General features: G+C 48.5%; 1 protein-coding gene across 1 annotated transcript; it reads left to right on the top strand.

Annotated features, from left to right (window-relative positions):
- Positions 1–9,477: 9,477 nt before the first annotated feature.
- Positions 9,478–13,083, top strand: LOC119335979. Its single transcript, XM_037608027.1, has 3 exons — positions 9,478–10,205; positions 11,840–12,017; positions 12,360–13,083. The coding sequence occupies exons 1-3, from the start codon at positions 9,741–9,743 to the stop codon at positions 12,908–12,910; spliced, it is 1,194 nt and encodes a 397-aa protein (XP_037463924.1). The 5' UTR covers positions 9,478–9,740; the 3' UTR covers positions 12,911–13,083.
- The last annotated feature ends 3,813 nt before the right edge of the window (positions 13,084–16,896 follow it).

The following is a 16,896-nucleotide window of genomic DNA, read 5'->3' as shown; positions in this document are numbered from 1 at the left end:
TTTTAATTTTGAATTTGTGTTCCAAATAAAGTTTGCATGACGACACTTTGTGCAGTCCATGTGTCTTCCAAATATGCACTATTGTAACATAAGCTTCTATCTATTAAATATATTAAAATCAAATGGATGTCAGAATTATTTGAATTCCATTCGAAATCTTGAATGTGAGTTTTTTCTAACCAATAGATTAAATCTTACCTTTGACATGAAATGACATCAATACCTGGGTGCAATATGAACATTTCAATGTATCATTTTTTTAGTTCATATGAATTAGATATGATTTTCTTTACGACTATAGTATTGACTTCTTCCAACTAATATGTTGGCTAAACAATTATCACACGCGTACTCCTCACAGTTGTGTCTAACTGAGATGTGGGGCAAACAATGATCACATGCATACTCGTGATAGTTGTGTCTGACTGACATGTGGGCCAAAGAAGCGACCCAATTCAATTCAAGACATCAGTGATTGTCCAGATGGTATATAAATAAAAGAAACAGGTTAGGCCAGCTGGTCAATCAGTGACTGTCTTCATGATGGTCCCTATATGTTTGGCATAAGGCGGGTACGGTTTTGCTGTCCATTTTAGTCTTATTGTATGCATATACTCACCCTTATGAACGCATGCACACCCTACCTCTATGAGCACTTTCGAGAAACTGAGACACCGGTACTTGTTCAAGTGCTATTCATGAAAAATGTCATGGAACAGTTTCTCCGCTTTACTTGACCGTGGTTTGGCGCTTGCGTGGAATCGATGAGTGTCATTGCTTAGTTCTAACTCGTACTACTATTCCTTTGTCGTGGTGCAGGGAGAAATATACAGATGCACTACAAGATCAGACGACGGTTCGGGAGCGTCGTGGAGGTCGGAGCCGTGGATCTCGACGAAAGCTTCGCCGCCTCGGACTCCGACGTCCTCGGCAGCGTCCTGGTACAGCAGCCAGAGTATTTCTGCTCCGACACCGGTGCAGCAACGGCACCGTCATGTCCCGAGGGTCACCGGAGCGTCGACGTATGCCAAGATCCCGACGAGCACAACCTCCTTGGCACCGTCTCCGCGGTCTGCGCCTCCGAGCGGCTCCTACTCGACTTCTTCGCCGAGACGCGAAGGAACCGCACGTCGAAAAACTTTGAAGCCGCGGCGAGAATGGCCGAGGGATGGATCCAAGGCACGGGGGCTCGGTGGGGTCTCAAGGAGGTATTGTGCGGCCGGGAGCACCTTGTTGCGGAGATGGACCGGAGCCAACGGTGGCCAGCACGCCTTGGAGAGGTGGAAGAGGAGCGTGAGATCGGCGTGGTAGTGGCTGGCTTGTTCATCGACGAGCTGGTGGCCGACCTGGTCACGGATCTGTTTCTGTAGGTTACTAGGTTACGCAACTACTGTATTACAGTATGTAAGTATACCATGTCGAATAAAACAAAAACACTATGCAGGGCACAGACATGTTCAGATGTTGGCTTGCGGTGTTAGGGCATCTCGAACGAAATGGACACTGTATTTGTCCGATACTGGAGGTACCACAGACATGTTCATATGCGCGTCGCGCTAAACATTTTGATAAACGTTTGGGCCGGAGCGCCTGCCAAAGCGCTCGGCTGGTCGCTTCCTTTTTTCACGTTCAAGACACGCTTGCACGCACGAGTTCAGTTGACCCAAACATTTTCTTTCTCTTTTCACATTTTTTTTCTTCCTTTTTCTCGGCTTCTTCTTCCTTCCGCCTCCGTCTGATCCCAACCCGTCTCCCGCAGTACGAGCTTGCCGGCATCAGCGGTGCGACCCCCCTGCTGCTTTCATGAGCATTTCCTACCCCACCATTGCAAGCATCTCCTTTCCCCAATGAAACCCAAAACATGCTCCTCCACGGATGCTACAACCGCCGACTCAAAAGCTTCAACCAGAAGACACCGGTACTTGTTCAAGTGCTATTCATGAAAAATTCCAAGCATCTCATTTTTCCACTCACTATAGATCTCTCCATCAAGCATAGGCACTCTACATCTAATACTCCCAATCGTAGACCCATCCATCTTCCTCCAATGGTGATTAAACCAAAGCAATGGAGACCAAAGCTCTGATACCAATTGAAAGGATCGAGAAGAGGTGTCTAGAGGGGGGGTGATTAGACCCGCAACAAGTCAAGATAGCAGTTTTTAAGTTTTTCAAGTTGAGGTTGCAAATTAGCACAATTTCAAGCATTCACAATACAATTCAAGCAACACATGAGTAGGTGGTTCTCCCTTAGAAAATGAGTAATGGAAGTGTAGGCACGATCTGATGGCTCTCTTCACGAATGGAGAATGGGTGGAGGGGTATATATAGCCTCCACACAAAATCTAGCCGTTACACATAATTCACCAAACTCGGTGGGACCGAATAGTGAAACTCAATCAGACCAATTCAGTTCAAAATGCGAATGTTAGAGTTTTCGGTGGGACCGACAACATCAACTCGGTGGGACCGATGTGCTAGGGTTAGGGTAAAACCTCAACTCAGTTTGACCGATTACACAAACTCGGTGAGACCAACTTTGGTAATAAGCAAACAGAGAGTTGGTCAAGCAAACTCGGTGGGACCGATTGCATATCTCGGTGGAACCGAAATTATTGCAACACACAACAGAGAGTTTGCAAGCCCATCTCGGTGAGACCGAGATCCCATCGGTGAGATTGAACTGATTAGGGTTTATGGCAGTGGCTATGTCAAATGAACTCGGTGGCGCCGGATAAATCAAATCGGTGGGGCCAAGTTTGAATTTTAGGTTTAGGACAAGTGTGGAAGTGAGAAAGTGGTTGAGGGCTTTGGAGCATATCAGTAAGCACTTTGAGAAAGCAAGCCGTTAAGCAACATTTCATCCCCTTTTAATAGTATTGGCTTTTCCTATGGACTCAATGTGATCTTGGACCACTAAAATGAAAATGTAGAGTCTTGAGCTTTTGTCAATGTTTGTCTTTAGCATCTAGAAGGGGTTCCACATCCTCTTATCCATGCCACTCCAATGTTGAACTTATCTGAAATATACTAGATGAAAATATTAGTCCAACAAGAGATATGTTGGCATTAATTACCAAAATCACCCAGGGAGCACTTGTGCTTTCATATCTCACTACAATAAAGTGTGGGTGACACTTGATCTAAACAATATTCTTATTTTCCTGTAAAATTATTCGCTTGCTTACTCCTAAGGAGAGAACTGGCATGTGAATCTAGGGGTATTTGTGTCATATAACATGGCCAACGGGTTTGACCTGACAATAACGATGTCTGACGACATTTTTGAGCAAACATCTAATGGACCGATGTCATTTTGAGATATCTAATGGCATTTTTGAGCAAGCATCTCATGGAACGATGGCATTTTTGAATAGTGTAATTTCTAATGGCAAAATTGAGTAGCGGGACACAATTAGGGGCCTAAATGGTAAAAATCATTTTTTTAGAAAGAGGCAAAAGACTTGCATCATTCATTCATTAAGATGGAGAATGCAGAGTTCAAGCATAGTGAATTCTCGCGGCATGATGGTGCCCAAATGCCTAGCTCCCGCGGAGATCAAGAGTTTAGCCTCGTCTTGAGTACGTCTAAGAATGTAGTATGGTGGTGCTGACTTCTTCCCGAAGATCCTAGCATTTCCCTCGTTCCAAAGGACCCAAATGACAGGCATGATAAGGGAGGTCAAGCCTTTTGGTTGGAGGTGTTTGGACCCGACATGGTCGTCCACCAAGATTTGACATTACGCTTCACAGCCTAGTAAATCTTAGAAAATTCTGATAACAACTTTTAGATGTTTCTAACAAAATTGTGTAGTTTATTTGCATTAGCCAACTAAATTTTAATTTTGAATTTGTGTTCCAAATAAAGTTTGCATGACGACACTTTGTGCAGTCCATGTGTCTTCCAAATATGCACTATTGTAACATAAGCTTCTATCTATTAAATATATTAAAATCAAATGGATGTCAGAATTATTTGAATTCCATTCGAAATCTTGAATGTGAGTTTTTTCTAACCAATAGATTAAATCTTACCTTTGACATGAAATGACATCAATACCTGGGTGCAATATGAACATTTCAATGTATCATTTTTTTAGTTCATATGAATTAGATATGATTTTCTTTACGACTATAGTATTGACTTCTTCCAACTAATATGTTGGCTAAACAATTATCACACGCGTACTCCTCACAGTTGTGTCTAACTGAGATGTGGGGCAAACAATGATCACATGCATACTCGTGATAGTTGTGTCTGACTGACATGTGGGCCAAAGAAGCGACCCAATTCAATTCAAGACATCAGTGATTGTCCAGATGGTATATAAATAAAAGAAACAGGTTAGGCCAGCTGGTCAATCAGTGACTGTCTTCATGATGGTCCCTATATGTTTGGCATAAGGCGGGTACGGTTTTGCTGTCCATTTTAGTCTTATTGTATGCATATACTCACCCTTATGAACGCATGCACACCCTACCTCTATGAGCACTTTCGAGAAACTGAGACGGAATATCTTCTTGAGATTTTACGAAGTCACCAAAAGCCTCGCAGTACGAGAATTTCTCCTCTCACTGAACGAACATCGCTAGAAGCCTGAAATAAATCCAGAAATAATGCAAGCATCAATGTCAAGTCTAGGACTTGAACCCTTGTGGGCTGGGAATACCATTGTCCTCCTATTCATCAAACCATAGGACAAACCTACAAGAGGTAACGTACATGTAGGGAGATCAAATAGAGTGTAGTCGGTATGCGGCGCACCCCTCCCCCCTCCCGAGTGAAACGGGTCGGCCCATTTAGCACAGTAGCGATAGTTTTGGTCTTTTGCGTTTTTTCCTTTCTCACCGCTTTTCCCTTTTTTCTCCTATCATTTTAGGCCGGTTTTTTATTTTATTTTTCCTTTTTCATTTTTCATTTTTCAATTCCATGAACTTTTTCTTTCAAAATTTGTGAGAATTTTTTCTTAAATTTGCAAAGTTTTTTTCAAATTCGTGAACTTTCTCACTCAAATATGTGAACTTTGGTCTCAAATTTGTGATTTTTTATAATTTCATTAATTATCTTTGAAATATGTGATTTTCTCAGACTCTTGATTTTTTTTCAAACTCGTGAACCTTTTTTCTAAAACTTGTGGACTTTTTAAAAAATTCATGAACTTTTTATATATTTGTGATTTTTCTCTTCAGTTTCGTTCGTTTCTGTCAAATTCTTGAACTTTTTTCCAGTTCGTAAACAATTTTCAGCTTTGTAAACTTTTTCAAAATTTTCATCTTTTTTTATCAAATTAAGAAAAATCAAATTCTTTAACTCTCTAAAATTCAAGAAGAAAATCAAATTCTTCATTTTTTTCAAATTCATGAATATTTTCAATTTGTGTTTTTCTAATCTATGAACGTTTTTTAGTTCCATAAAAAAATCTCAAATTCATGATTTTCTAATAATATATGAACATTTATTTATTGAAAAAGTCGGCTACCTATTTTTTGTGAACAATAATAAATCGGCATAAGAGGAAACTAAGAAAAAAGAGAGAATGGGTGCAAGCGATGCGGGATTGGGCCGGGGCCCACCTAGCATCGCATGGGCGCCAGTGTGCTCGGGGGCGCCTGAAGCGCTATTTAGGATCTCTCGGAGATAACCTGGTCCGTTTGACCATATATAATGCACAGAAAGAAAAGGCAACAAAGGAGACAGAAGAAGAGACAAAATGCGGTACAAAAACATGATCATCGCATTGATGATATAAGGTGAATGAGACATAGTTATGTCTCAGCTAGACGAGTTCCAGGTGCTTTCATGTTTATATGCCTTTGCAACGCATGGACAATTATTACATATACAAGTAAAAATGATGAACTTAAGCTCGGGTAAAAATAAACGGGATTGCTAAATCTACCGAAGTCTCGGTCTATACTATATCGTGAGATCTTACGTGAAAATCCGTGCATTTTTTTAATATGTTATGTTACTTGACCAAGTCTTAGTCGACTGAAATCTAGTCATATACCCTAAAATAAAAAGTTCCAGTGGCCGGAAGTAAATCCGTTTTTCGTTCCGAGATTTTGACCATGCGTTGCCCAACCAACTTGACTGGTAGAAGAAGAGGCATCTTTCAACAAATCAACGTTATTGTAATCACCGCATCATGGTGGGCAGGGTACAACACTAATCTAAACAAGAGCCCCAGGAAGTAGAGCAAACCTATGCTGTGCCTGCAACGCCTATCCCAGATTCTATTACCAACGCGGTGACTTACAGCTGTGCTATGTGACATCGATCCAAGGGCCTCGTCGCCCTGTCCAAAACCACCCGAAGCCACCCGAGTACGTACTACTAAACTGAGCACACCCGCACATGTATTTTAACTTGCTACAGCTGTACGCAGCCACGACGCTGATCTCGCAATATTACATGACCACTGTTTCACAGATCGCATGGACGGACGGCTAATTAAATTCCCAAAGAGCCGATGAAATGAAATTTCCCCGTACTGCCTGCAAGGTCACTTGTACTGCTGCCGTACAGTCACATCGCTGAGCCGTGCGCCTGTCGTGGAGCAGGCAAGGGGTAGTGGCGACACGCACGCAGGCAGGCAGGCATGCATGCATGGTTCTGCTCCGACGCTGTTGCTCATGCTCATGCGACCCAAAACACGGGCTCACTGGTCGATCGTTCCACTCGCTCGGTGCCCGCCCACCCGTTTCGAGTTTTCGTTGATAGCATGGGAGCACCTGATATTGTCCCGCTGCACGCGCAGGGGCTTTCGAAACTGAAATGGCTGGCATACAGCGTACGCATACTCACGCACGGATAGCGTCGTGAACTCGCCTCGTCGGGTAAAGATTGCGACGGCCGGAGATGCTGCCCAGCCGGACGAAACCACGAAGGAGACAGGCGTGGAGCGCTGTCCCCCCGTCCCCGTGGCAGCGTCGAGCAGGCCGGCCAAGAGCAGTAGAGCACCGCGCGGCGTCCCAGCTGGAGCGCGAATCTCGCTATACTAAAAGAGTCGAGGTAGTATATATTCCCTCCACGCGTACAGGTCAACCCTACTTGACCCCGTACAAGAGGCTTGTCTGGGGGGATGATCCAGCTTGCCTGCTCTCTTTCCGTGCTTCTATCCGTGCTTCCACTTCATCCTATGTTTACATTTTTCCTTTTTTTCTTTATAATCTAATCATCTTCCCCTGCTTTTAAAGGGATGGGGTCGGGCCTTATTTTGTTCCAATTAAATTATGCCACATATGCGGGAACACAGAAGGGCGCACGCGGAGGAAGCAGGCAAGTCTCGTCCTGTCCGGGGACTGACTGGGAGGTATCGAGAGCCGATCGACTGATTCGATCCGCGATGAATCCGGAGCGGCCGTGGAAGCCGCGCCGAAACTTCGCTGCTAGTTTCCGCAGTTTAATCGCCGTAAAAACGAGCTACACAGTATATACTACTGTCACCACCAAGTTGACAGACACACCTTGTATCAGTTTTGGCAGGCTAACGACAAATGTCTAGTGTTATTTCTGCACGTAGAGCCTAGACGTCTTCCCAAAAAAAAAAAAAGCTACACGTCGCCGGCTTATTCGGGCTGGAATCACCGCTGATCGGGGAAGCCATGGACGTGTATAGTTGCCAGCATACACCTCGACCAGGCACGTGCGAGAAGGATCCAGCCTGTTTAATAGCCCGCATATATTATTAGACCTGCATCGCACGTTTGTTAAAATATCTCTAGGCCTGATTCGCTGGGAACGCTCGGACCGACAGTTTCTTTCGAGTCAGGCCGAACGGAAGCGCAGCGAGCGGGCCCCTGCACAAGGAGAAACCAGAGGGATGCGAAGTGTTTAGGTGGTGTCTTCTTCAACCTCCACTAAGTTTCTCTCTTTCACGGCCCTCTAATCTACACAACGATGCTTCGATTTGTGGTTAGCTCTACACGAAAAAGATGCACATCGATGCTACAGTTCCATTTAGGCGATCGGTTTGTAGTTCCGTCGACCGTACATGCTCAATTTCTTGTTTCTGTTTGGAGTTGTTTTGGACGAATTTTGTCAAACTCGTCGCGCATGATCGATTGTTTGAAATTTTCTTGGACCAGCAGCCTAAGCTCGCAGTTCCTCACAACATTCGTGTTGTAAGTTTTGGGTTTCGACGATCGTAACTTCATCTCTCTTTGAACAGCAGTCTACTGCACTGACGCCGTCATGTCGAGCTCCTCTGTCCTCTGCTCGGAACCCTCCTATTCGTCTCTCTCGACACCGAAGCCCTTCCCCTTGATCTCCTTGCCCGCGTGCTACTACACTAGAGTCGTTTCCTGTGTCGCTCATCTCGGCCTACTCTGTGTCGTCCTCCTACTGCATTGACACTCCAATGGCGCGCACACTGCTTTCTTGTGTCCTCTGCCTCCGCGCACACTGCAGTTCGCCGCGCCGCTGACGGGGTCGATCATTTTCGCCTCCTCTCTCTCGCTCTACTACACTGGAGTCGTTTCCGGCGTCGATCATCTCGCCCTCCTCTCTCGTCCACTGCACTGACGATACGATGGCGCGAGCACTGCATTCTCCTCCTTTGTCCACTGTCTTTGCGCGAGCACCACAACTAGTTCATCGACGGTGTCGCTCGCCGTGCCGCCGACGGGGTCACTCGTCCACGACTCCATGCTCGTCATGTCGGATACGGCACCACAGCCACTATCCACCGCAGTCGTCATGGTCCGTGGCACACTGCATTTCTTCTTCCCCTTCCTTTGCTAGCTCTTAATCCTGTGTGCTAAGTACAAGTGCTAGCTCTTAATTATACCCCATGCGGTCAACCAAACAGCGTGTAGTTGCATGCGCCGAGACAATGCAGGCAACCAAACAATGTGCCAAAATTGATCTCTTAATGCAGGAAGTTCATATGCAGGTAACCAAACAACTCGCAGATGCCATATATGAGACTGTTTTTCTAGAGGCAGGCTGAGTGAAGAAGGGTATGCAACACACATACTGTAGCGCACGGCAACCAAATACGCCGTAGAGTCCTAAGCATGGGAAACAATCCAGCAAGGGCTTGATGTATCAACCGTGCATGCATCAATTCGCTGGGCTCTGATGGCTAAACACATTAGCGCGAGCACCACTACCAAATCCCATTATAGATGGTTCCGTCGAGTACAAGCCACGAGGCAGCCACCACCAATTATAGAAGCGGATTGATCGGCCCCAGATTGTTCAGCTTCACGTACCAACGTACGCCCATGTAGCTAGCCATGGACCAAGACATAATTCCAGGCTTCCAGCCATGGACCAAGACATAATTCCTACTAGGCTCGTAGCCGTCCCTGGTGGGTGTGCGAGTGTGATTTGTACAATCACCTATGCGCGTCAGTTTCCCTTGGTGCCATTGTAACCAAAGCCTCCAGCGGTCTCTGAATCCGACCGGCGCCGTGCGTGCGTCTACTTAAACCCACGCCCACAAGCGGCTGCACGCAGTTCCGTCTTCTCCATCGCCTCCTCACCTGCTCTCGCATCTCAACCCCCGCATAAAAACAAGCATTTTCCTTTTTGCGCACAGACTGCACGAACGCCCGAAGCTACCACGCAAGCCGCGCGCGCGCGCAGCCAGACGAGTACGGACCACGGAGTACTTAACAGCTGCTAGCTGAGCACCGTTGACACACGCCCAGCTAGCTCAGTAGCCTTTTGTTTGTGCTCTGCTTTCGCTTCACTCTGCTCGGAAGTTCAGCCCGCGGAGGAGTGGCGCGGCAATGGCGGTGGCCGGCATCGAGGGTAAGCCGCTGAGGCTGAAGGATCTCCTGGAGCTGGACTGCGACTCGTGCAGCGCCGCCGGCTTCCGCTGCTACCCGCGCCATCTCTGCGTCCCGGCCGCGGCGCCGCTGCGAGCGCGCCACAACGCCCTCCACGAGGCGGCCGAGGCGCCTCGCGGCCTCGGGCGATCGCCCTCCCTGCGCCACCCCTTGCTCTCGATCAGGACCCTCTCGCGCCGGCTCAGGGACGGCTTCAGCTGGAGGCGCCGGGAGGAGGAAGAGGAGGCGGCACCGGTGCCCGCCGTGAGCGGCGGCAGCAGCAGCAGCAGTTCCGACTCGGAGTCGTCGGAGTCGGGGTCGTCGACCGAGAGGAAATCCGAGTCCGACTTCTCAGCAAGCTCCACAGAGAGCCTGCACGCCGGCGTCACCACCGGCACCGCCTGCACGAGGGAAGAAGATAAGGAGGTACTGTCTGTACTAATCACCTTCATTTTCTTGCAATAACTAGGGTTAATGGTGGTCGTTAATTCAGTTAGGAGCGCCGGCCTCGTCGCCCCACCGTCTTTAATTTGGTCCGTTGCATTATTCACGTAGGAGTAGTAAGCTCTGGATTGCCATGAAACGGGAGCCCCACATACACGTAGTAGTAGTAATTCATTTGGCGAACCAAGGCACGTTGGCCGTATCCACCATTAATTGCTACGCTTCGATTCGTGCATGCATGTGTACGAGCATCCAATGGAAGCTACGAGGGTACGACATTGATACCGTAGGCAACAGCGGTACGTGGTCCTGTGCTGCGGTACTGCACTATTTGTACAGAGTACGTACGTAGAGTAAAGTCGTGTAGCTTCTCCAACCGTGACGATACTCGTCGACGGAAAGGAACTGTCGTAGTAGTAGTACACTGTTATACCCTAGCCAGCTAGATTTACGGCCTCGGATGTTTGACATTTCTCAGACTGCATTCTTTTGTTACTTAGAACCGAAGCGTGGTAGTGGTACATAATCGTAGTACACTCATGTATTTGATTATTATTACTGTAAGTACTTAGTACATTTGACGAGTAAAACCATGTCGACAGTAACGCACTGCTTTGCAAATGGTCGCCACGATGAGATTTGCGCATGGCTTGGAGTTGCGATTACCTAGCTTTTGGTAGCAAAACCGGTGAAATCGTGGCAGTGCTCCTCTCTCAAGACAGAAGATGTTTCCTCAGTTCGGTCGTCTCGCCTAGGTACTGTTAGTGTTAGGTTTCTTTCAGCAAGTAGTATAGCCTCTGAAATCTGCATCAGCCTCGGCCATAAGTACCATTAGGTTGGTTCCGGAAAAAGGGCTTTGACCGTTTGACGTACTGCCGCTAGCTTGGTGAAAATTGCATGAAACGGCAGATGCATTTGGTCAATTGCCACAGGCCTGTGTCTAGAGCTCTCTGTCCGGCTCCGGCGTGTCATTCCTGTTCACTTGCGCTGCATGCCGGACGTACTGCAGTGCAATGCGTGGCTACATGGGGGTAGCTCCGGTGGTCACCGAGAGGCAGTGGTTGCCGCCGATCGAGCATAAATGTATTTAGGCCGAGGCGCGTAGTTAGTGCGGCTTGTCGGGAAGCGATTGAGCCCAGTGTTGTCGCTTCCGTCGAGCAAGGTAGCTAGCCGCCGTAGCTTCCATCGGGCCTTTCGGCTCCGACCGACCAAGTGATGGCACGCACCCACTGCCCTGGCCGCCTGCCCACTGCCCTATCCGCGATGCATTATTTAGCTGCACGCGTGTGTATGCGCACCAACCACGTACCCGTACCCCGGCCATGTCCTCGTGCGCAACCGTCGCATGTGATGTGCCACTGCCCACATGCAACATGGTTCAATGGCCGAATTCAATATACAAAATTGTTTTATGAAACCGCGAGGCGCCGGGCGTTCTGTTCTGAGGCTTTTCTTTTTATTGCTTTGTTTCATCTGTGTTTGTCTGTTGGGAAAGGGTTAAGATCGCCACCAGCGCAGAACGACAGCGGGGACCTGTGGCGAGGTCGGCCGGCTCGTGGTTTAATCGACGGTGGACATGCAATTTCGCGAATGCTGACTGGAGTGCGATGTTGCAGGCGATGGGTAGGGGATCCAAGGAGGCGGACGACAAGGAGCAGCTCAGCCCGGTGGCGGTCATGGACTTCCCGTTCGACGACGACTACGAGGACGACGCCGTGGAAGAGGAAGGGAGGGTCGGCGGCACCGGCGCGTGCTCGACCTCTTTCAGCGACAGCCTCGCGCAGCTTCACCAGAGTAAGATTTGTAAATGCCCAACAAAAAGTGGATTTTGTAAATACGGGATCCGTTCTACAGTACTTCTGTCGTTTGCTCCGACACGATACGGGCGTTCCAGAAAAGCCGCGCTTCGCGGCTAGTCTACCACCACTGCTGCTCATGCGGCCACCCTGCCGGAAAAAGCAAAAATGCCCGGATCGAGTAAAGATCCTGCACGGGGCCACACTGCCGGTGACGGTCGGGAAAATGTCATGGAACAGTTTCTCCGCTTTACTTGACCGTGGTTTGGCGCTTGCGTGGAATCGATGAGTGTCATTGCTTAGTTCTAACTCGTACTACTATTCCTTTGTCGTGGTGCAGGGAGAAATATACAGATGCACTACAAGATCAGACGACGGTTCGGGAGCGTCGTGGAGGTCGGAGCCGTGGATCTCGACGAAAGCTTCGCCGCCTCGGACTCCGACGTCCTCGGCAGCGTCCTGGTACAGCAGCCAGAGTATTTCTGCTCCGACACCGGTGCAGCAACGGCACCGTCATGTCCCGAGGGTCACCGGAGCGTCGACGTATGCCAAGATCCCGACGAGCACAACCTCCTTGGCACCGTCTCCGCGGTCTGCGCCTCCGAGCGGCTCCTACTCGACTTCTTCGCCGAGACGCGAAGGAACCGCACGTCGAAAAACTTTGAAGCCGCGGCGAGAATGGCCGAGGGATGGATCCAAGGCACGGGGGCTCGGTGGGGTCTCAAGGAGGTATTGTGCGGCCGGGAGCACCTTGTTGCGGAGATGGACCGGAGCCAACGGTGGCCAGCACGCCTTGGAGAGGTGGAAGAGGAGCGTGAGATCGGCGTGGTAGTGGCTGGCTTGTTCATCGACGAGCTGGTGGCCGACCTGGTCACGGATCTGTTTCTGTAGGTTACTAGGTTACGCAACTACTGTATTACAGTATGTAAGTATACCATGTCGAATAAAACAAAAACACTATGCAGGGCACAGACATGTTCAGATGTTGGCTTGCGGTGTTAGGGCATCTCGAACGAAATGGACACTGTATTTGTCCGATACTGGAGGTACCACAGACATGTTCATATGCGCGTCGCGCTAAACATTTTGATAAACGTTTGGGCCGGAGCGCCTGCCAAAGCGCTCGGCTGGTCGCTTCCTTTTTTCACGTTCAAGACACGCTTGCACGCACGAGTTCAGTTGACCCAAACATTTTCTTTCTCTTTTCACATTTTTTTTCTTCCTTTTTCTCGGCTTCTTCTTCCTTCCGCCTCCGTCTGATCCCAACCCGTCTCCCGCAGTACGAGCTTGCCGGCATCAGCGGTGCGACCCCCCTGCTGCTTTCATGAGCATTTCCTACCCCACCATTGCAAGCATCTCCTTTCCCCAATGAAACCCAAAACATGCTCCTCCACGGATGCTACAACCGCCGACTCAAAAGCTTCAACCAGAAGACACCGGTACGCTGCTGCAGAGCAACGGCCGCGTGAAAGAACATGCGGTGCTTTCATGTTTGGTTTTGGTAATTGATGACAATCTCTATGGACTAATGGTTGCCTTGAGTTATGTTTGAAGGTTTTGTCCATAGGCTTTTCTTGAAGTCCATGTGTTGGTTTTAAGGAGTTTATGAGTTGACCAAGGTGCTATTAAGGAATTATCCAAAGATTGGTCATGTGAGTGTTGAGCTTATTGCAAGCATGTCTTGAAAAAGAAGATTGTGTGATCATTCATGTTTACCTTCAAGACATCATCCAAATGAAGATAGTTGGAAAGATTCAAGGTTGATCAAGACTAAGTCAAGAGTGAATCAAGTTGATCAACTCACAAAGCGTAGAAGATGTACAGAGAGGGATCAAGTGATCCCATGGTATGGTAAGCATTGTCCGTTGCACTTTGTGTACTAACCCATGGTCTATGTGAGAGTTCTATGTGGGGTTAGGTACGTGTCCATGGGCTTGTGTCAAGAGGAAGATGTCATACAACCCATGGAAAGGATGACATCAAGTGGTGACCGTCCTTAAGATTGCCATGTGCAAGTTCAAGTGGAGCATCACGAATAGATCAAGTGCTTGAATCTCGCCATCCATTGTGGTGTCAATGGACTTGTGAAGATGTGCCGAAGAGTGGCTCACCCACAGTGGACTATGGAGGAGCAATCATCCAGTCTTCATCGAGTCAACGCAATCAAGAAAGGTGGTCCAACTTGAGGGAGTCAAGATCGTCATCATCTAGCTCAAGTGGACCATGTGCAAGGCAAAGGTTTGCCCTTGATAGGTTTTCTACTTTACCGGTCTCGTGGTGGTAGTTGGGAGACCGGGTTATAGGATCGTTTGTCGTACTATCAAGGGGGGCTCTCAAGTTGATAGCTTGATCGTATCGTTAGTAGAGAGCTCAAACCATTGCATCCTTGCATCATGTTTCTTGGTTCTTGTTTGGTTCTCTTTGTGAGTCTTGGAGCTTATGGTCATCTTGATGACAAGCTTGAGTTCATCGAAAACGAAGTTCGCATGCGTCTTCTATGATGTGTTCGGTGTTGGAGGTTTTACCGATCTTATCCGAGGAAGGGTTCTCACCATTTTCTTATGGGCCTTTTCTCATTTGCTTCTTATTGATATTTCTTTCAAGATTGTGTTAGCCCTTGTTGCTAGCTTTCCAACAAACTTGGTTTCATCAAATTCGGAGTCCGTTTGCAAAAGTTGTGGCAGTTTTGGTGTTCTGAAAAGGCTGCAGCGGTACTACCGCGAATTGGAGCGGATGTAATTTTTTACTACCGCTCCAGAGCGGTACTACCGTGGCTCCTACAACGGTAGTACCGCTCCGGACCAAAAACTCATCCCAAGTCCTGCGGTGGTAAGCCCAGATGTAATTTTTTAGTACCGCTCGCAAGCAGTAGTACTGCTACCCTTAGCAGTAGTACCGCTACCCCTAGCGGTAGTACCGTGAGGTCAAGTGGTACTACCGCTCCAACGGTTCTTCTGGCCTTTTTGCCTCCTCGCTGTTGTGTTTCGAAGGGGTACTACCGCCCTAGTGGTAGTACCGTTCCTTGGAGCGGTAGTACCGCTCTGTGCGGGCTGTGAGCATAACGGTTGGATTTTTCTCCACCTATAAAAGGGGGCCTTCTTCCCCATTGAACCTAATCCTTTGAGCTCGTGTTCTTCCCCCATTGTTGACTTTCCCCGAGCTTGCTATCTCTCAATCCCTCCATGGTTTCTTGCTAGTTTTTTGGGGAAAAGAGAGAACAGATCTAGATCCACGTTTCCACCAATCACTTTCTCCTCTAAGTGAGGGAAACCCCTTGGATCTAGATCTTGGAGTTCTTCCTGTTTTTCTTTCGTTCTTCCTCTCATTTTCCTCCCTAGCATTAGTTGCTTTGGTGGGATTTGGGAGAGAAGGACTTGAGCACTCCGTGTGCCCTTGCCATTGCATTTGGTGCATCGGTTGGAGTTCTCCTCGGTGATACGTGGAAGTGAAGTTTGAGAAGCTTATTACTCTTGGGTGTTTGGGCACCCTAGAGCTTGTTCCTCTTGGGTGCCTTGGTGCCCTAGACGGTTGGTGGTGTTCGGAGCTCAATCATTGTGGTGTAAAGCTCCGGGCAAGCGTCGGGGTCTCCAATTAGGTTGTGGAGATCGCCCCGAGCAATTTAACGGGTTCATGTGACCGCCCCCAAGGGTTGCCAAAGTGCATGGGTTCGGTGACCGCCCCCAAGGGTCGCCATTTGTACGGGTTTAGTGACCGCCCTCAAGGGTCCCTTAGTGGAATCACGGCATCTTGCATTGTGCAAGGGCGTGAGGAGATTACAGTGGCCCTAGTAGCTTCTTGGGGAGCATTGTGTCTCCACACCGCTCCAAACAGAGATTAGCATCTGCAAGGGTGTGAACTTCGGGATACATCGTCGTCTCTGCGTGCCTCGGTTATCTCTTTCCCGAGCCCTTTACTTATGCACTTTACTTTGTGATAGCCATATTGTTCTTTGTCATATATCTTGCTATCACATAGTTGCTTATCTTGCTTAGCATAAGTTGTTGGTGCACATAGGTGAGCCTAGTTGTTGTAGATTTTGTGCTTGACAAATTAACCGCTAGGTTTATTCCGCATTTGTTCAAGCCTAAACCGTAATTATTTTAAAGCGCCTATTCACCCCCCCCCTCTAGGCGACATCCTCGATCTTTCACCGCGTACAGCGATGGAGCAAGCGACAACCTGGAGCTGCGCCGGGGCTAACGGGATGTTGCAAACAGCGACCAAGTTTGCTGGAACCGGCGAGGAGGTTTGCTGGAACCAGCACCCGGAAAATGCTACCACCGGAGTTCTTCTGCTGGAACAACGACGTTTATGCTACAACTGTAGCCTGTTTTTGCTGCCACCAGTGACTTTTTTTGCTACATGCATGCATGGCGGTGTTGGTCGACGGCGGCGATGCTTTTTTTTCCCTGCAACCGTCGTTGTTTTTGGCTACGACCGGCGAGTTTTTTCGCTACATGGCTTTGACTTGTGGCCGTCATTGGTGCAACCCCGTGCAGCGAGCGTCGACGAAAAAAAAATCTTCAGGATGAAAGCTTCAACCGGTGCGAGGAAAAGCCTCGACGGCTCAACGGCGGGGTGGATAAAAGCTTCAACGGGCATGAGAAAAAGCTTCAAACTGAGGTGCGAGCGGTGACACTGAGAGCTGCAGCCGGCGGTGAGGTGGTGCTTCGATGGACGTGCTACGACGGTGGTGGCGGCGGCTAGGTGCTGCAACAACACAGACGTCAGGCAGCACGGTTTTGCTATGAGGGGCGACGATGTACTTTTGGAATCGGCAAGGACGGGTGCTACGGGGGCGAGCATCGGCGATGAGGGCGGCGACCGAAAAGGACGTCCGACGAGTTGGCTGCCTTAAGGACTACTGGCTACACGCG

Source organism: Triticum dicoccoides, chromosome 1B, assembly GCF_002162155.2.
Source record: "Triticum dicoccoides isolate Atlit2015 ecotype Zavitan chromosome 1B, WEW_v2.0, whole genome shotgun sequence".
Taxonomy (NCBI): domain Eukaryota; kingdom Viridiplantae; phylum Streptophyta; class Magnoliopsida; order Poales; family Poaceae; genus Triticum; species Triticum dicoccoides.
This window is presented reverse-complemented; position numbering and strand designations above follow the sequence as displayed.

Bases quoted from the DNA above. Each gene is read 5' to 3' on its own strand.
- LOC119335979 (XM_037608027.1), top strand. From the start codon at position 9,741: ATGGCGGTGGCCGGCATCGAGGGTAAGCCGCTGAGGCTGAAGGATCTC. The intron at 10,206-11,839 runs GTACTGTCTGTA...GCGATGTTGCAG, and splicing joins CGAGGGAAGAAGATAAGGAG to GCGATGGGTAGGGGATCCAA. The intron at 12,018-12,359 runs GTAAGATTTGTA...GTCGTGGTGCAG, and splicing joins CCTCGCGCAGCTTCACCAGA to GGAGAAATATACAGATGCAC.